The 20,377-nt window shown below is 36.1% G+C and overlaps 4 protein-coding genes and 3 pseudogenes across 7 annotated transcripts, besides 2 other annotated features; 3 read left to right on the top strand and 4 right to left on the bottom strand.

Moving 5' to 3' along the window:
* Positions 1–10,752: part of a mobile genetic element that runs on past the window's edge.
* TVAGG3_0179310 lies at positions 121–899 on the bottom strand (annotated as a pseudogene). The gene has a single exon. A coding segment is annotated over exon 1 (779 nt).
* TVAGG3_0179300 lies at positions 1,033–1,494 on the top strand (annotated as a pseudogene). The gene has a single exon. A coding segment is annotated over exon 1 (462 nt).
* Positions 2,706–3,193, bottom strand: TVAGG3_0179290 (annotated as a pseudogene). Its single transcript has one exon. A coding segment is annotated over exon 1 (488 nt).
* TVAGG3_0179280 (protein of unknown function, DUF4106 family) lies at positions 7,924–9,268 on the bottom strand (the record flags this gene model as incomplete). The annotated part of the gene is made up of 1 exon (XM_051225569.1): positions 7,924–9,268. A coding segment is annotated over one exon (1,345 nt), but the record flags the coding sequence as incomplete, so codon positions are not given.
* Positions 10,658–10,752: a terminal%2Cinverted (terminal inverted repeat of Maverick-3 transposon ID:TVAGG3_0179270).
* A 329-nt stretch (positions 10,753–11,081) lies between these two features.
* TVAGG3_0179260 (helicase protein) lies at positions 11,082–11,546 on the top strand (the record flags this gene model as incomplete). The annotated part of the gene is made up of 1 exon (XM_001284750.1): positions 11,082–11,546. A coding segment is annotated over one exon (465 nt), but the record flags the coding sequence as incomplete, so codon positions are not given.
* A 3,187-nt stretch (positions 11,547–14,733) lies between these two features.
* TVAGG3_0179250 (ankyrin repeat protein family) lies at positions 14,734–15,539 on the bottom strand (the record flags this gene model as incomplete). Its single annotated transcript, XM_001283314.2, has 1 exon — positions 14,734–15,537. A coding segment is annotated over one exon (804 nt), but the record flags the coding sequence as incomplete, so codon positions are not given.
* A 2,203-nt stretch (positions 15,540–17,742) lies between these two features.
* Positions 17,743–18,743, top strand: TVAGG3_0179240 (helicase protein; the record flags this gene model as incomplete). The annotated part of the gene is made up of 1 exon (XM_051225568.1): positions 17,870–18,743. A coding segment is annotated over one exon (874 nt), but the record flags the coding sequence as incomplete, so codon positions are not given.
* Positions 18,744–20,377: the final 1,634 nt, after the last annotated feature.

The raw sequence follows: 20,377 nt of genomic DNA, 5'->3' as shown, positions 1-20,377 counted from the left end.
ACAAAGACGGTTAAGACACAAACGGATGACTGACGTTCCTCTTCCTGAATGCCTTCCAAAGCCAGAAGAACCGACAACCCCAGCACCACAACAGACTTACTAAGACTAAACATTTATTTTTCAAGCTTGACTTTTTACAATTTGAACTTTGTTCGCGTAGATGTGAATTCTGAAAGAAGTATGAGGGTCTTGTATGACTTTGTACTTCTCCCATAGTTCATGTCTGTCAAACTTACCTGCCATGGACTCTTTCATAAGTTCCATGAAATCGTCTTCGGACAATCCAGGGAAAAGTATGATATCAGTAAGTATTCTTTTAACATCCTTACTTAAACTCTTGGCTGTCTGTACACAAATGACAACTGAAATGTTAAAGTGTCTGAGCTTCTTAAGAATTCGACACATGTCTTGTTCTCTATTCTTTAACAAAGGATGAGAAGCAAAGTCATCTAAAATAAGAAGACATCTATGAGGGTAAGTCTTCCAATCGTAAGATTGCAATTTCTTCGAAATGTATTCTATCTCTTTCTGTTTGTTTCTGAAGTGTTTCTTCTCTAATATTCTCTGCATTTCCTCATTTGGGTCTTTAAACTTCGAATTGACATACTCATTTATAGCATTGTACTTCAAAACTCTTCTTTGGTACTTCTTTATCCAATCTAACAACTCAGAGTCTTTTATACATACTAACTTAGACTTTTTTATAATATCTTTGAACGAATTTACGGTTTGGTCAAATTGACCCGAAGTACTACAAATAACAACTAACTCATAGAATGGGTTCTTCTCATCTAGTTCTTGTTGTTGTGCAGCCATTTTAAGATAAGTGAAAGTCTTACCCGACCCAGGCGGTGCAATTAGACCTGTTATACCATTCTGAGCAAATAAGAACTTGTCATGTATGGGTTTTATCTGAGCATTTTCTAACTTCCTCTTGTTCTTGTTTAAAACATTCTCAAATTTCTTGTCAATGTCAGCAAACTTTTTTTCTAACATATTTTTAGAAAAATTAAAATTTTTATCTTTTTGAAAATGTCTAGCGATTTCGCTATCTATATTCGAGACAAGCTTTTCGACAGCAAAACATCTGTCGACCATAAAATCTTACATAGTGTAAACAGAAAGGTGAATTTGTTCTAAAGTTCTGTTTCTGGGAATATGACAAGAACGCATAAAACATTACAAAGAGCAGTCTTAAAATTTGTCAATGACAGACTTGTTGACAGAGATGACGCCGATTGGAAAGATGAAGTCCAACAAAAGTTCTTAGAATGCAAAGAAGGCACATGCGCTGTTCTTGAAGATGAAATAGAAAACAGAATAGAAGAGCTATTAAAGGACAAAGAACTTTTACATAAATATGGTTCGGAGAAATTTGACATAACTCCACCAGAGAAGAAGAAGAAGAGAGAAAAGAAAGAAAAGAAAGAGAAAAAAGTAGAAGAGAAAAAAGAACCTGAACCAGTTCCAGAGAAGGTGAGATATGACATGTAAAAATAAAATTTTATTTTTAGAACATTTCTGGGTCAATGTCAATGTTCTCTTCCTCTTTAGGAGCAAACACTGGTTTAGACTCTAAAATCTTTTTACCCAATTTACCTTGAACTTCAACTATCTTAGACTCATAATATTCATAGTCGTCTGCTTTCTTTGGTTCATAAGGTATAACAAGTTTGTATGCTTTGCCTTCTTTAAGGTTTGAAAACCTTCTGTCAAAATTTTTTTGACTGCTAACAAACCTTCTATGTCTAAGTCTTCAAATTTCGCACCATTTTAGTCACAATAGCAAACTTAACTGGTTCGATGTTCCAAACTTTGCTGAATGAAGACTTTTCAAAATGGTAGAAGTAAACATTCAAATATATGAATGGGTCTAGTTCTTCTTTAAGTCCTGACATATATTTGTTGACTGAAATATATTTCGTCATCTTTTCTATCGGATAAAAAAATATTTTTTTTAAATTTACTCATAAAAATTTTTCTTTGTATATACGCCGTTCTGAACATCTAAAAGACTTTTGACATTTGCCAAGAATGTTCGTTTAGACGCTGCCATATAACCATACTCTTGACAATACTGTTTATATGAATCGTACAATGACCTTTCATCTAAACACTCAAAGTTAGTCTCATCTATAAACAGTTCATATACACTCTTGTTTGCTTCTAACAATGTTTGTCTTTCTTCGGTATGTGGAATTTGTCTTGGATTGAACTTTGAAATATCTAATGTCATAAATATGAGAACAAGTGGTTGTAAAAGTTAGGTGTCAAAGTCTGCTAAGTCGTCAAAATATTCTGTATCTTGCATATGAGAATCTGACGTTCTGACAACTACATATCTTCTGTCAGAACTTTCTAACTTCATCGGAACGGCGTTGTTTGAACCATAATGAAATTTGCAACATTTTCACAAACTCTTTGGTCTTTATATTTCTTTCAACAACTCCAACTTTGTCTGTTATAAAGACTCTTCAAACATCCGAGTTCAAAACTTTTGTTGTATCTATACTTTGAAGTTCGTTACATACTATAAGTTTCATATTCTCTATTGAAGAGTTAAATTTACCGCAGATGTTTTCTAAGTTTGTCATATTAGGGTTCGAATAGCCCTCTAACAGTTTGCACAAATATCCTGTAAAGAAAGTATTCTTACCTGTTCCTTGTTTTCCAATTATAATGAGAAGCAGTTTCATTTTTAGCACTTGGATATTGTAAGATGTTTGCAAACCAACATAAGATATACTCATAGACTCTTTCGTTTCCATTGCATATAATTTCTTTGACATGGTCTAACCAAGCTTCTATAATATTTTCTTTCCATTCTACTTGTTCATATTTATATCCAGTGAAGATAGAATAGAAGTTTGGAGAAGGTGTATAAAACTTTATACCACGAACTGAAAAATCTTCTAACTTTGACAATAAGATATCCCAAGCATCTAACATCTTCATACCAACTTGTACGACTTTTATTTTCTTAAGTTTCTGTCTACATTCTTGTTCTGAAACTATGGTTGCTCTTGGTTTGTTAAAGACAACATCCCATTCTTTCATGACATAACATTCTGGGGCAGAGTCAACATAAATGACTAAACGTTTCAAATTCTCGACTGCTTTGTTAGTCTCTAAATGGACACATATTTCTGAATGCTTGGAAGTCATAAAAATCTGAAACATCTATTCTGTACATTTTTATAAAAATAAAAAAAATATTTTTTTTATTCTTGACTTTGTTGTTGCATTTGTTCCATTTGTTGCATTTGTTGTTCTTGAGCTATTTGTTGTTGAAGTTGTTCTTGTAGTACAATACTTTCACCAGTTGCATCTTCCAATTCGAAACTTTCTGCCGTCATTGACAAATACATAGGACATAAAAGTTTTACAGGAACAAAGTTTGCGTCGACTAAGGTTAAGTTTATGTTTGCTAAAGTGTTTGAGTTTACTAAAGCTGAAAACTCTGCATTCGAATGAACAATAGGCAAACCAGCAGAGAAAGTGTTGTTTATACGCATGAGTATCTTTTGGTCATAGTAGTTTCTGTCGATATTCGAATAACACTTTGAACCTAAGTTTGAAACAATATATAAGATTGGTGTGCTTAATGTCAATGGAACAGACAAACCTTGTATGACACCTTTTCCTGTTATAGGAAACTGTTGGTAGTAAAAACCAGAAATAAGTTTTGTATTATAGCTCATATCGTTTATAGTAAACTCAGTCGGACATCCAAACATAATGAAACCTGCTCTAGTTGCAGCACATGTTACATCCGTCCTTAAAGTATTAAATAAGTCAACAAAACCTGTTGGTGGTATATCTGAGTAAGTATCTTCAAAGGAGTATTTTTTACCATTCACAAACAACAAAGTCTTCTGGTGTCAAAAGAGCAAAACAGGCTTTAGTCGTCATTGTGTTTAAGGTTAGTTTACAATATCGTCCTTGAGGACTTTGTAAGTTTGTTGTTATAGAATTATATGACTCAGGGTTTTTAGTCGTAATAGTATAAACCACTATGTCTTCTGCCATTTACTTAGCAAATAAATTTTAATGAAATGTTGTGGTCGTCAAATATTTTTATGACGTCTGGGAAACTATATTTTAAGTTCAACGTTTCACCTCCTTTCATAACGTATATCTTGTCAATGACATTATATGAAACACCACAGCAAGCAATGTCGGGTTCTATTTCTTTGATGTTTATATCGTCTGCCTCTGTCAAAAGTTTCAATAGTTCTTTCAAAAACTTCATGAGGTGCAATGACATATGAGTTCACTTTTACAGGGTTGTGCTCAACCAAGTTTAACATTATACCTAAAGCCTGACAAATCTTCTCCTGAGTTTGAAGTTTGTCTTTAAGTTGTTGGTAGTCGTTTCGAATATCTGCAACAGAACTTAAGTCTCTGCTAACTTCAGGATATGTTGGTTGTTCTTTTACAGGAACATTGCTATACCATCTTCGTCTTCGTATGGTTTCCCCACTTCAACATCTCTTTCTTTGACATTGACAACAACACTTTGACTTGTTTGAGTTGGTGAATTTAACTTCACATCTGCCACCGCCATTAAACCTTTTTGAAACACTTACGCTTCTATTTTTCGGAAATGACATTTTACTTAGAATAAAAAGATGGACGTATTTGAGTATCTCTTCGAATGAAGCAGAACAAAGTTTACACACACAAACAATACAAATACATTGACAGAATAGTTCTTTATACAACAATGGTAAATGTTATAGAATAGCAGTCTTTGCTAACCAAAATATTTCAAAGCAAAGAAAGTTGGTATAACTGAATGGTGAAAGTTCTTGAAGCAGACAAAAATATAACAACAAAACTTACAGATATTTCTAAAGGTAAGTTTATCTTACAATTTTATGTCAAAACTGGCGTACTGTCAATATTTGACGGAGAGAGTCAGTTCAAGAACAACTTACTGACTGCTGCCAAAATCTGCTCGATGGAAGCTGTCGTTATACCAATCTGAGGAGCCCCAGCAGGTTTCATCGAACGAATTTTCAAAAGAGCATCTTCCGTGAAAAAGTGCTATTGGTTTTGTAAACTTCTTTGCTTTCAATTCATTTGGACCGTCTCTGTCACCAGTATATTGTATTTGAACTGTACCAACAGTTGAAATACCACCATAAAGTCTTCTGAGTCAGCAAATGGAATGCCAAGCCAAAAAGTTTGAACGGTCTCCATTTGTATATTGAGTTTTTTGACCTCCTGTATGAGTCCATACTTTCACATATGGCATAATAGAACTTTGCATTCAGGGTTAATGGTTGTTGTGAAGTTGTTGTTAAAGTTCATAGCATCTAATGTCAAGTTGTATGACCTCATATCCTCAACTGTAGAATATTCTTCTCTTGGATAATATTTGCCATCTATGTTTATATGATATTTAATACCAGGGTTGTAGAAACAAGAATAGTCATTTATAGTTCGTTCTGAACAGTACAAACATAGTATCTGCATGTTTCATTGCAGTTGTTAAGGCAATATCTGTTCTTGCACCTGGGTCAGCACTTTGGTTTCCAACTTCACCTGCAAAGTCTTTGACAGATATTTGGTGTATAGGGAACATAAGTGGAACTGCAATATATTTGGCAGCTAAAGCATTTGAAATATCTGGGTCCAACATATAAACGGCAAGTCTGCTTTCTATTCTCTTGCATTCAAACTGTTCGCATGTGAACTTAACTGGGTCCCAAGCAGTTCCAGCAGCATTGAAATAATAGTTTACTTCAGTGTTGAAGTTTGAGAAACCAAAGTCTAAGTCAACTTTGTCTTTGCAAAAGTCGGCGAATGACGTTTGATTTGCTCCCTTTACGTCTGTAAGAGTGAATGGGTCTTGTGTTGGTGCAATGACTAAGTTATTTTTGCTTGGAGTAAGTTCGATAGAAATTTTCCTGCCCAGTTTGGCAAGTATCTTAAAAACCTGAAGATGAGGAAAGATGACAAAGGAACTCTAAGTTTCAGTTTTACTTTGGTTACTGCTGCTGCAGTTTGTCCAGAAAGGTTAACATAAACTCCTGGAACGTTAGGGTCAAGTCTTCTTATTTTCTCAATAGTTGCATACTGGTCTGTTTGTTCTCTAGCTTGTGGTTGTACTGAGTTTCTCAAAGCGAACCATTCATAGTTTGCCCATGTTACTGTTTGAACTAAGTCAGAGTTAGAATATATCTTATATCCCATGAAAACTTCTGGAGCATATTGGTATCCGACATAGAAAATTCCATTGCAACCTTTCTTGTCAGACAACTTGGCAGAAGGTTTTATTTCAATGTCTTGTTCCACGTATAAGAAAGAGTTGTCAATAGAAATTATATGAAACCTGTCGCAAGCAATATCTACTGTTGTTGAAGAACCTTCTCCAAACTCACCTACGTTTCCATAAGAAACAGCAGTTGTATATTCGTAAGTTCCAGGAACTATTTCTGACCTTCTAATGGCATTGTCGCATTCGTTATACCATTCGGAAACATTTCCATTCATGGCATCCAAAACTGTTGGCGTTATATTCTGAGCGGCGTACATTTCATATGAGTAAAAATATAGAATAGTTGGATTTATATGTCATAATAGAACCCACTCCGACCAAGCTACTTTCTTCCTGACTGAGTTTTTAACTCTTCTTTTTCCTTCATTGCCCTCTGCTTGAAGTTGTTGCATCTTTGCATTATGTTCATCTAGTATGTTGCAAATTTCCCATGTCCTTTTTGCCTTTTGGCTCTGGTCGCCCATCTCAGGTAACCTATATCCTAGAAAGAGTTTGTCATAGTCTGTATTTGAGTCTTCGCGTATTGTTTGCATGACTCTTTCCTGAGTTTCTGGTTCAAGCTCTTCAAACAGTGCCTGTCCATATGGAATATGCTCGTTTCCAAATATATGTTTTTGTAGCCATTCTGGTTTTCTTTCCATGTTACCAACAATATCTTTTGTGAATGGGAAAGCTTTTACCAATCTTTCAGTCTTGCGTCGTTTATTTCTGTAGTTGGTTTTATTTTGTCAAGGAACATGTTTTTCAATACTAACATTTCATTTGGTACTGTCCATTTGAGTTTTCTTAAATATTCATCCCTTCTCGGTTCATTGTCTGCAAAGTAAGTTTTTATGACATTTTGTAAACTTTCATTTGCAAGGTCATGTACAATAGGTTCTCTTCCTTCTCTGTCCATAACTTTCTTTCTAAACTCTTCACCAAATATACCATCTCTATGGTTCTGTGTAGTTCTTTGAGATAAATGTTCTAGAACGTCAGGTGTTATATTTCCATCAGCCATGTTCATTTCATACTGGTCCAAAATATCTGCATGTTTCATATCTTTCAATGGCATTAAAGCCGCGCTGAAAATACCAGCTATATCTGGTTCACCATTCACTTCCATTGCGTCTACAACTTCTTGGAATTGTGGTTGTAAGTTTATGAACCACCTATCTGGATTAGCTTTATGACCCCATCTCATTGTAGTTCCATCGTCTGCAGAAACAAAAGTAGGTTTGTTTCCATCTTGGTTAGGTTCTGAATGAACTTTAAACAATGTTTCATTTCTATATGTTTTCTTGAAATTTAACCTTTTATTTTCACCGAGTTCATCCGAAGATTGAACGTTAAATGCTCGTAAGTAAAAAGGGTTGTTGTATTTGTGTACATTTTCTTTCAGTGCTCCATTCTATGCTGAATATTTTCATCTGGTGTTGGAGTCTTTTGTATGTCGGCGAACATTTTTCGATATTCTTCTACTATGTCAGCCGAATTTTTTTTAGACTCTTGGAAATATTCCATATTCTCCGCATACTCTTGTTGAGGGTCAAGATTTTTCGGCTGTTCCAAATCTTCATCTAGTTCTGTGAAGTTAGTTTCCAAAGGAGTGACTTGTTCGTTTCCTTCAGGCTCTTCTAGCTGTTGTTGCTGAACTATTTCTTCCATGTCTGGTTGTATCTGAACTTCTTCCTGTGGAGTTTCTTGTACCTCATCTGCTGGCATTTCATATATTCCGAGACCGTTTTTAACAAGTTCCCTATTTAAGTCATCTGCATTCATAAGCCTTTCTTCTTTCGTTCCGTCTCTATTTTTTACGCGTTTCATGAAGATAGTTGAATCATCATTTATCTCTGACATAAAATATCTCGGAGTAAATTCAGTCATGTCATTTGGACGATATGCTATTAAATCATATCCCTTAGCGAGCTTGTATTTTCCAGGTTTGAAATTATATCCGATTTTATGCTGAGCCATAAAGCTAAATAGGTTCGGGTCAGTATTTTCTTCCTTGAACTTTCTAATAGCTTCTTTATATCTGTCACTAAAGTCAATAGTATCTGGGTAACCATATTTTTCCTTTAGCATTTTTAAGAATTCTTGGTTTCCTTGTTCTCTACTTCTTTTATGTCCTTGCTCTGTTTGTGGTTGTTGTTGTGCAGGGTTTTGAACTGTTGGTTGCTGTGCTGGTTGTTGTGTTGGTTGCTGTGCTGGTTGTTGTGCTGGATTTTGAACTGTTGGTTGCTGTGCTGGATTTTGAACTGTTGGTTTTGGTGCATGCCTGTGTCTGTGTCCATGTGACGATGTAAATGTTTTAGGTAGTCCTGGTGCAGGTGCTTCTCTTGGAGGGTTTGGTGGTATATAAGTTCCACTAGCTAGTATATAAGTTCCACCAGCTGGTATATAAGTTCCACCAGCTGGCACATATGTTCCATCTGCAGCATAATGTCCTACCTGACTTTTCGTTCTTAAGAAAGCATTTACTAGGTCTGTTTTGGTCTGTTGTAACTCTTTTTCTTGACTTTTCACAACAGTTGCTCTAACGGCGTCATAGGCACTTTGAACTGCCTGTCTCGTTGCTGCATCTGTTATTTTCGTCATATTTTGTGCTACTTCTTTTAACTCTTTGTCGAAACCTTCAGACTTCAGTTTCTTTCCAGATGAGAAGTCGTTCACTTGTTTCACCTTACTATGAAGAGCTTCGAAGGCGTTCTTAAAGTCAGCATTTGTTAAAGCTTCATTTGAACTGTCTTCATCCGCTTGTATTTTTGTCCTTATTGACCCTATAAGCTGGGCTGCTTTAGCGTTGGCTTGGGCATCTAACCAGTCATTGTTAGCTTTTATATATTCTGCGCTTTTCATTGCCTTTTGCATGGCTGCGTCGTTATTTTTACTTTCTTGTGCTAAGTTTTCATACTGTACGGTTTGGTTTTGCAACTGTAAAAGTTTTTCTGCCTTTACATTTGCTTCAACTTCTTTTTTATACTCATCGCTATCCATATATGTCTTCAGGGCTTTTTGTTTTATCTCTTCATCTTTCAGTATTTTATATTGAGTAGTATGGTTTTTCAAATTTATGACATCTTGTTCCATTTTTTGCTACTTCTGTTGCTTTTTCTGACACTTTTTTCGCATATTCCTCTGTACTTAGTTCTTTCAGTTGTTCTTCTTTCTTCTTTTTCTCTACGTTTAACTCATTGAGTTTCTTTGTGTGTCTGTCATATTCTAGTTTCTTTTCGTTTTCACCTATTTGCTTCTGTATGTCTATGTTTGACTTTTTGACATCTGTTATTTGATTTTTGAGTGAACTCAAATTCATTTGACTTTGAGGGTTATATGCTGTTCCGTCTGCAGCTCCACCATAGCCTGCCATTTTCGCTAAAAGTGCCGCTCTTAAACCTCCACTCTGTGCACCAACAACTCGGTTTAAAAGCATAGGATTGCTTGACATTTGTTGCAACATAGTGGGGTCATTCAGCATTTGTTGTTGCAACTGTTGTTGTGGTGTCAGTTTTACTATTGGATGTTTCAATGCTCTCTTCCTCTTACGTATATTCTTACGTAGCTTACGTGGCATTTTAAGTGAAGTTAAAAAGCGGTTTTTGACAGATGTTTTATTGTGACTTCTTCGTAAAGACTTTGTTGAGATTTCTTCGTAAATGACCCAAAAATATATTTTAGGGTAGAAGGGTATATCTAACCTCTTTTCTAACCTCATTTCTACCCTCTTGAATTTTCATGAATTTCTTCGTAAATGTTTTGTCAAGACTTCTTCGTAAAGACTTTGTTGAGACTTCTTCGTAAAGACTTTGTTGAGACTTCTTCGTAAAGACTTTGTTGAGATTTCTTCGTAAAGACTTTGTTGAGACTTCTTCGTAAAGACTTTGTTGAGACTTCTTCGTAAATGACCCTAGTAGTATATTTTTGGTGTAAATTTCATGAAAATTCAAGAGGGTAGAAAAGAGGGTAGAAAACGGGGTAGATATACCCTTCTACCCTAAAATATATTTTTGGTGTAAATTTCATGAAAATTCAAGAGGGTAGAAAAGAGGGTAGAAAACGGGGTAGATATACCCTTCTACCCTAAAATATATTTTTGGGTCATTTACACTCATGAACTTTCTTGTCTATGTTTTGTCAAGACTTCTTCGTAAAGACTTTGTTGAGACTTCTTCGTAAAGACTTTGTCAAGACTTCTTCGTAAAGACTTTGTCAAGACTTCTTCGTAAAGACTTTGTCAAGACTTCTTCGTAAAGACTTTGTCAAGACTTCATCGTAAATGTTTTGTTGAGATTTCTTCATAAAGACTTTGTCAAGACTTCATCGTAAATGTTTTGTTGAGATTTCTTCATAAAGACTTTGTTAAGACTTCTTCATAAATGTTTTGTCAAGACTTCATTTATACTCATTCATCCTCAGGGCTAGAAGGCACGAAGTGCCTGGAAGCCCCACTACCTTTTTTTTTTTTTTTTTTTTTTTTTTTTAACTCAGAGTATGAATTTCATCATGTATCTTGTTTTAATAGTCTACTTTTAACTGTGAATCAAAATGTGAATCTTTCAATACTATTCAAAAATTGAATATCAAAATGGAAATTATCGTTATTGTCTTAGTGAATCAATTGACACAAATCATTTCGAATAATGTTTTCAAAAAGAAATATAAACAAGATCGATATTTATGATATGTTGCTCGATGTATAGGCCTTCGTTTGGCTAGAACATAATTTCTGGCCAAAAGCTCCACACCACGCGAAATATTTATTTATTTGTATTTCATTTTTGTAACAAATGTTTTTATCCCTTTTAAGAAAATGGTGGGAAACCGTATGTGGTGGTGCCGCCAGCGAATTGACCATCCATTACGTCAGTTGATGACATTTCCAAAAGACGACCAACTTATCTACAAGATCCAGTTTTTAGGATTAGAACTCGATGATTTACGATCAGCCGATTTAGGTGAATTAAAATCTATGTTCCGTAATGAACAAATGGCAATCAATGCACAAGACATTGCACGCAAATTCCCTATTGTCGAAATCGACACTCGTTATCAACCGATTTCCGATCAAATCATCAACATCATCATCGAAGCATCATTTCCATTCAAATGGGATCCACATGTTACTCACGACACATTGAGTTTCTGGATCTTCATTGAAGACGGTAACGGAGAAAAGATGTATCTTGCTCAAGAAGTCCAAATTGATCGACATCTTGCTAATGATGGCTTCAAATTCGAATACCTTGTTCCAGTTTGTGAAAGTCATAAGTATTTAGTTACTATGACATCTAGCCGCTTTTTAGGTGTTGGTGATTCACAATCCATTTACATCAAAAACTCAGACCGCGCTACATTCGATAGTTTCGAATCTAATCCACCTAATTTGCGTCCACTCCCAGTTACATCTATTGAAAACATTGAACATCGAAAACTGTTTGGTTTTGAGTTCTTTAACCCAGTCCAGTCACAAGTTTTTTTCCAGACATATCGCACTGATGAAAGTCTCCTGATTTGCGCTCCTACAGCTGCAGGCAAGACATCAATTGCCGAACTTGCGATTTGTCGCCTTTTCTCAACACATCCCGAACAAAAAGCAGTTTACCTGGCTCCTCTTAAAGCTATTGTCACAGAACGTGTTCAAGACTGGCGCATGAAATTCGGCGATAAATTGATTGAATTGACAGGTGAATTCACCCAGATTCTAATGCTATTGCTAAAGCAAGTCTTATTGTTGCCACACCAGAGAAATGGGATGCCGTTTCTCGTGGATTTGTTGTTCGTCGTTTTGTCCAAACAGTTGGTTTAGTTGTTATTGATGAAGCACATTTACTTGGTACTGACCGTGGCCACATCATTGAAGCAGTTGTTGACCGAATGAAATCGATGCCAACTAAAGTCCGATTCATTGGTTTGAGCACATGTTTATCTAATCCACTTGATGTTGCAGAGTTCTTAGGTGTTTCTCGTCGTGGTACATACAACTTCCCTCCACAAATGCGCGCTGTTCCATTGAAGACATTCATCCGTGGATTCCCTGGTCGTCATTTCTGTCCTCGAATGGCATCTATGAACAAACCACTTTCAGATGCTATCCGTGAGTACTCTAATGACAAACCAACACTTGTTTTCGTTCCATCACGTCGTCAGACTCGTTTGACAGCATTCGACCTTATTTCATACGCAACGAACAGAGGCGAACCATTCTATTACACTACACCAGAGACCGCATTGGCCAGCCAGAAAGTTCAAGACCAAACATTGTCACACTGTCTTAGTTTAGGTATTGGTTTGCATCACGCAGGTTTAGTTTCCAGTGACTGCGAGATTGTTGAAGAATTGTTTGCATCAGGTAAGATGAAGTTGTTAGTTGCTACAGCCACATTGGCATGGGGTGTCAATCTTCCTGCACATTTTGTTGTCATCAAAGGCACTGAGTTCCACGACGCTAAGACATGCCAATACATTCCATACTCTAGCACTGAAATGCAGCAGATGATGGGTCGTGCTGGTCGTCCTCAGTTCGACACAGAAGGCATTGTCATGATTCTTTGCGAGGAAGGTCGTAAAGATTTCTTGAAGCGATTCATCAACTCTCCTCTTCCAGTCGAATCTAACTTATTCGAACACGCTAGTGAACACGCCAATGCTGAGATTGCATCAGGTCGTATCAAATCTAAGAAGTCACTTATGTCATGGCTTAAACGTTCATTCTTTGCAATCCGTCTTGATAAGAATCCCGGTTATTACGAGAACATCACATTGGAAGAAGTTTCATCGAACATCATCAAAGCGTTGACAGACAAACACTGCATCAGTGTCAACTTGGAAGGACACATCAATCCAACACCAGAAGGACGCATTGCATCCATCTTCTATGTCTCTCCCGACGACGTTAAGTTGTTTATTGATCGCATGAATGAGTCATCCAATGTTGTTTCTCTTCTTCGTCTTATCTGCATGGCACAGGAATTCAAACAAGTCCCAGTTCGTCACTCAGAAGACGAAGTTGTCATGGACATGACTCCACGCTTCAAGACCGAAGATCCCATTGATTCTCCTCACACCAAAGCATTCTTCATGTGCCAGTACTACTTTTCTCGTCGTGAGATGCCTATTCCCGATTTCATCACCGATTTGGCATCGGTTCTTGACCAAGCTCTTCGAATTGTCGGATGTTTCTCGGAGATCGCCGCCATCCGAGGCGAACTTAACGCCGTCATCAATGCAAGCATTCTCACCCAGATGCTTGTCCAAGGCTGCTGGCACGACCAGAACTCTATCCAAGCATTAGTTGATGTTCAGTTATTCAAACAACTTCAGCAACAAAACATCAACTTGCTTCCTCAAATCTTGTTCAAAGACACACCTCTTCCAGGCACCGAATTCATCAAAGATCGAGTTGTTCTTTTCAAGAACATGTCACATTTGATTTCCACCAACGGCATGGCAGTCCGTATCACATTGGAACACATCTCAGGAACACTTGGTTCACAAGTCATTTCTCCACACTTCACGCGTAAAGGTATCCAAAGTCTTTTCATTCTTGTTGGCGATCCATCCACAGGTAAGTTGTTTGGTCACCGCCGTGTTCAACTTAAGAAGGAAACACATGTTGTCACCATCCAATGCCAAGAAAGAATTCCAGGAAGTGCATGGATTTACATGCTTTCCGATTGTTACCTTGGCATTGACCAGATGTATCCAATCATTTCATCAGAGATGAACAACTTGAAATCAGCAAGTGGAAAACTTGTTGAATCACATCTTGAATTCGATTCTCATCTTGTCCAAATCGACCGCAACCGTAATCGAAAGAAACGAGATATATTCCTTAAGAAACCAGATTCCAATCCAGAACAACAACCACAACAAAATGAAACATCCAAACCAAAACAACAAGAACAACAAAACAAGGACAAAGACAAAGATCAAGATAAAACCGGAAACAAAAACAAACAGAATCAAAAGAAACAACAAAATCAAAACCAAAAGAATAAGAAACAGAAACAGAAAACAAATTTTGCAGAGTATGTTGGTGATGAACATAAAACAGAAGAAAAACCAAAACATCCAGAATCTCAAAAACAAAATTCTAAGTTCGCCGAGTACAAACTACCGAGATCTTCCGAAGAACAAAGTAACAATAATAACAACAATAAGAATAACAAGAACAAGAAACTTCAACAGCCAGTTCACGAAATCAGAATCGAGCGTCCTAAACGAGATGAACCTCATCTTGATATTCCCGAAGGTGTTCGTAACGAAAACTTTGAAGCACATCGAAACGAAGAAGTTCGTCGTCAACCAAGAACTCGTTCCTGTGGTGGTGGTCGAGGTAACATCGACATTAGATAAATTTGTATTTATATATATCTATATATATTTATGTTATATTACAAATAAAAGATATCTTTTTATTTATTTATCTCCATTACAACTTAAATTATTATAATCTACAGTCTTCATAAAGATTTTAGATAATTTTTTACATTGTCTGTTGCAAGATCTAATGCCGTTTTTCCATCATTATTCTTTGCTTCTTTATCAGCTCCATTAGAGATAAGATATTGAACAACTTCAAGATGACCTTCTTCTGATGCACAAATGAGTGGAGTAGATCCATTATTATTCTTTGCTTCTTTATCAGCTCCATTAGAGATAAGATATTTAACAACATCAAGATGACCATATCTTGATGCCCAAATGAGTGGAGTCCATCCATCATTATCCTTTGCTTCTTTGTTAGCTCCATTAGAGATAAGATATTGAACAACTTCAAGATGACCGGTAACTGATGCAAAAATGAGTGGAGTATATCCATATTTATCCTTTGCTTCTTTATCAGCTCCATTAGAGATTAAATATTGAACAACTTCAAGATGACCATATCTTGATGCCCAAATGAGTGGAGTCCATCCATTATTATTCTTTGCTTCTTTATCAGCTCCATTAGAGATAAGATATTGAACAACTTCAAGTTTACAATATCTTGATGCCCAAATGAGTGGAGTCATTTCCCGATTATCCTTTGCTTCTTTATCAGCTCCATTAGAGATAAGATATTGAACAACTTCAAGATGACCATTAGCTGATGCAAAAATGAGTGGAGTATTTCCATCATTACTCTTTGCTTCTTTATCAGCACCAACAGAGATAAGATATTGAACAACTTCAAGATGACCATTAGCTGATGCAAAAATGAGTGGAGTCCATCCATATTTATTCTTTGCTTCTTTATCAGCTCCATTAGAGATAAGATATTGAACAACTTCAAGATGACCATTAGATGATGCATAAATGAGTGGAGTAGATCCATTATTATTCTTTGCTTCTTTGTTAGCTCCAATAGAGATTAAATATTGAACAACTTCAAGATGACCTTCTTCTGATGCACAAATGAGTGGAGTATTTCCATCATTATTCTTTGCTTCTTTATCAGCACCAACAGAGATAAGATATTTAACAACTTCAAGATGACCATTTCTTGATGCCCAAATGAGTGGAGTCCATCCATCATTATTCTTTGCTTCTTTATCAGCACCAACAGAGATAAGATATTTAACAACTTCAAGATGACCATTAGATGATGCATAAATGAGTGGAGTAGATCCAGCATTATCCTTTGCTTCTTTATCAGCTCCATTAGAGATAAGATATTTAACAACTTCAATATGACCATGCCATGATGCATAATTGAGTGGAGTCAAGCCACGTGAACTCTTTGTACCTTTATCACAGCCGCATTCAATGAGAGATTTGACAAGTTTGAGATTTCCTTTATTACTTGCTACATGAAGTACATTCCTTTCATCAAACTCATCACCATCATCTCGAAAATGTACAGTAGTTGTCTTCTTCCAAAGTCCTTCTTCACATGCTTTTGAAATCATTTTTCGATTTCCTTGAGATGAAAGCTCATCAAGGAAATTGTAGATACTTTCGAAATCATCTGATTCCTTTAGCTCTTTAATTTTTGATAAAATTGTTTCATCGGCTTGATTGGTGTTACTTTCCATTTCATTGAGTTTTTCTTTTAATTTGTTGCTTTCTTCATTGATTTGATTGAGTTGAGATTGAAGTGATTGTATTTCGTTGTCACTTTTTTGTTTTGGAATTTCGTTTAGCTCTGTTTGAAGTTTTTGGATTTTCTCTGTAGAATCGTATATTTCTTTTCCTTTGGAATCTAAAAAGTCAACAATACTATTAAGTATTCTGAGTTTCATGTACTTTTTGATTGATTTCAGTGTTGAAATAACATCTTCAAAGTTTTGAATATAAATATTAGCATTTCGAGTACAAGCATATAATTTATTTGCATTGATAGTAGGATGTGACTGCTCAAGAAGAGCAATGAAGCCATTTGCTGTAAAATTTGAAATTTTCATGATCTTTTTGATGTCTTCTATTTCAAATACATCAAAGAAATTACCTTCGTCAATATATTCACTGATATGAGAAGCAATATGTTCATAATCTTGAATATGAGCTTGACTCATCCAAATGAGAAAATGAAACTTTACAAATTAAAAATCCAATAAAAAAAATAAATTAAATTAAATTTAAAAAAAAAAGTAATTGCTACTAAGCTTTTCTATTTATTAGATCAAGTGTTTTAACTTAAATGCCATAAATTTCAATTCTCTACATTAATATAAACACTTTTAAGAGACTCAGAAAAATTGAGATGAAAATGAGATTTATCGTTTTCGCCTCAGTTTCAAGATAAAAATCCAACATAAAATTAAAATTAATATTTATTATTAAAAGAAGTTAATAAAATAAATTTATATTGAACGTCGGATTTAACTTCAAAATTTAAGATTTTGAAATTTAATTCTAGCTTCAAAACAGAAATTTAAGCATAACTAGAAGCAACTACATATTGCATGTTCTGCTTATTCGGGCTCACATGTTTGATAATTTACCCTCACTCTCAGTTTAGGTACTATTATCATTAGAAATGTAAACTATTCAAAAATTGATAGTTTCCTCTTTTGATTTTCACAGTTTATGTAGAAATGTCAAATAAATTTATATTCATGTGATATGTAATCATACTAAAGCTTCATGGTGGAAGATTTCTTATGGTCAAACTTTGTCTTCATAAAAATTTTACATTTTATTCAGAATATTGATGAATATATGAAACACTCAGGTATAAATATAGATGGTTATATGAAATTTATATGTCAGATTGTGAACATAGTTAAATTTCCCATCTCATTTTCATTTTGATATTTTTTTTCATATATTAAATAGACATCAATATAACTCAGAGTATGAATTTCATCATGTATCTTGTTTTAATAGTCTACTTTTAACTGTGAATCAAAATGTGAATCTTTCAATACTATTCAAAAATTGAATATCAAAATGGAAATTATCGTTATTGTCTTAGTGAATCAATTGACACAAATCATTTCGAATAATGTTTTCAAAAAGAAATATAAACAAGATCGATATTTATGATATGTTGCTCGATGTATAGGCCTTCGTTTGGCTAGAACATAATTTCTGGCCAAAAGCTCCACACCACGCGAAATATTTATTTATTTGTATTTCATTTTTGTAACAAATGTTTTTATCCCTTTTAAGAAAATGGTGGGAAACCGTATGTGGTGGTGCCGCCAGCGAATTGACCATCCATTACGTCAGTTGATGACATTTCCAAAAGACGACCAACTTATCTACAAGATCCAGTTTTTAGGATTAGAACTCGATGATTTACGATCAGCCGATTTAGGTGAATTAAAATCTATGTTCCGTAATGAACAAATGGCAATCAACGCACAAGACATTGCACGCAAATTCCCTATTGTCGAAATCGACACTCGTTATCAACCGATTTCCGATCAAATCATCAACATCATCATCGAAGCATCATTTCCATTCAAATGGGATCCACATGTTACTCACGACACATTGAGTTTCTGGATCTTCATTGAAGACGGTAACGGAGAAAAGATGTATCTTGCTCAAGAAGTCCAAATTGATCGACATCTTGCTAATGATGGCTTCAAATTCGAATACCTTGTTCCAGTTTGTGAAAGTCATAAGTATTTAGTTACTATGACATCTAGCCGCTTTTTAGGTGTTGGTGATTCACAATCCATTTACATCAAAAACTCAGACCGCGCTACATTCGATAGTTTCGAATCTAATCCACCTAATTTGCGTCCACTCCCAGTTACATCTATTGAAAACATTGAACATCGAAAACTGTTTGGTTTTGAGTTCTTTAACCCAGTCCAGTCACAAGTTTTCTTCCAGACATATCGCACTGATGAAAGTCTCCTGATTTGCGCTCCTACAGCTGCAGGCAAGACATCAATTGCCGAACTTGCGATTTGTCGCCTTTTCTCAACACATCCCGAACAAAAAGCAGTTTACCTGGCTCCTCTTAAAGCTATTGTCACAGAACGTGTTCAAGACTGGCGCATGAAATTCGGCGATAAATTGATTGAATTGACAGGTGAATTCACCCCAGATTCTAATGCTATTGCTAAAGCAAGTCTTATTGTTGCCACACCAGAGAAATGGGATGCCGTTTCTCGTGGATTTGTTGTTCGTCGTTTTGTCCAAACAGTTGGTTTAGTTGTTATTGATGAAGCACATTTACTTGGTACAGACCGTGGCCACATCATTGAAGCAGTTGTTGACCGAATGAAATCGATGCCAACTAAAGTCCGATTCATTGGTTTGAGCACATGTTTATCTAATCCACTTGATGTTGCAGAGTTCTTAGGTGTTTCTCGTCGTGGTACATACAACTTCCCTCCACAAATGCGCGCTGTTCCATTGAAGACATTCATCCGTGGATTCCCTGGTCGTCATTTCTGTCCTCGAATGGCATCTATGAACAAACCACTTTCAGATGCTATCCGTGAGTACTCTAATGACAAAAACCTAACTGTTTTCGTTCCATCACGTCGTCAGACTCGTTTGACAGCATTCGACCTTATTTCATACGCAACGAACAGAGGCGAACCATTCTATTACACTACACCAGAGACCGCATTGGCCAGCCAGAAAGTTCAAGACCAAACATTGTCACATTGTCTTAGTTTAGGTATTGGTTTGCATCACGCAGGTTTAGTTTCCAGTGACTGCGAGATTGTTGAAGAATTGTTTGCATCAGGTAAGATGAAGTTGTTAGTTGCTACAGCCACATTGGCATGGGGTGTCAATCTTCCTGCACATTTTGTTGTCATCAAAGGCACTGAGTTCCACGACGCTAAGACATGCCAATACGTTCCATACTCTAGCACTGAAATGCAGCAGATGATGGGTCGTGCTGGTCGTCCTCAGTTCGACACAGAAGGCATTGTCATGATTCTTTGCGAGGAAGGTCGTAAAGATTTCTTGAAGCGATTCATCAACTCTCCTCTTCCAGTCGAATCTAACTTATTCGAACACGCTAGTGAACACGCCAATGCTGAGATTGCATCAGGTCGTATCAAATCTAAGAAGTCACTTATGTCATGGCTTAAACGTTCATTCTTTGCAATCCGTCTTGATAAGAATCCCGGTTATTACGAGAACATCACATTGGAAGAAGTTTCATCGAACATCATCAAAGCGTTGACAGACAAACACTGCATCAGTGTCAACTTGGAAGGACACATCAATCCAACACCAGAAGGACGCATTGCATCCATCTTCTATGTCTCTCCCGACGACGTTAAGTTGTTTATTGATCGCATGAATGAGTCATCCAATGTTGTTTCTCTTCTTCGTCTTATCTGCATGGCACAGGAATTCAAACAAGTCCCAGTTCGTCACTCAGAAGACGAAGTTGTCATGGACATGACTCCACGCTTCAAGACCGAAGATCCCATTGATTCTCCTCACACCAAAGCATTCTTCATGTGCCAGTACTACTTTTCTCGTCGTGAGATGCCTATTCCCGATTTCATCACCGATTTGGCATCGGTTCTTGACCAAGCTCTTCGAATTGTCGGATGTTTCTCGGAGATCGCCGCCATCCGAGGCGAACTTAACGCCGTCATCAATGCAAGCATTCTCACCCAGATGCTTGTCCAAGGCTGCTGGCACGACCAGAACTCTATCCAAGCATTAGTTGATGTTCAGTTATTCAAACAACTT

The sequence above is a fragment of the Trichomonas vaginalis genome, chromosome IV (genome assembly GCF_026262505.1).
Source record: "Trichomonas vaginalis G3 chromosome IV, whole genome shotgun sequence".
In the NCBI taxonomy this organism is placed as follows: Eukaryota; Parabasalia; order Trichomonadida; family Trichomonadidae; genus Trichomonas; species Trichomonas vaginalis.
The sequence above is the reverse complement of the archived record's forward strand: the minus strand, read 5'-3'. Positions and strand labels throughout refer to the sequence as shown.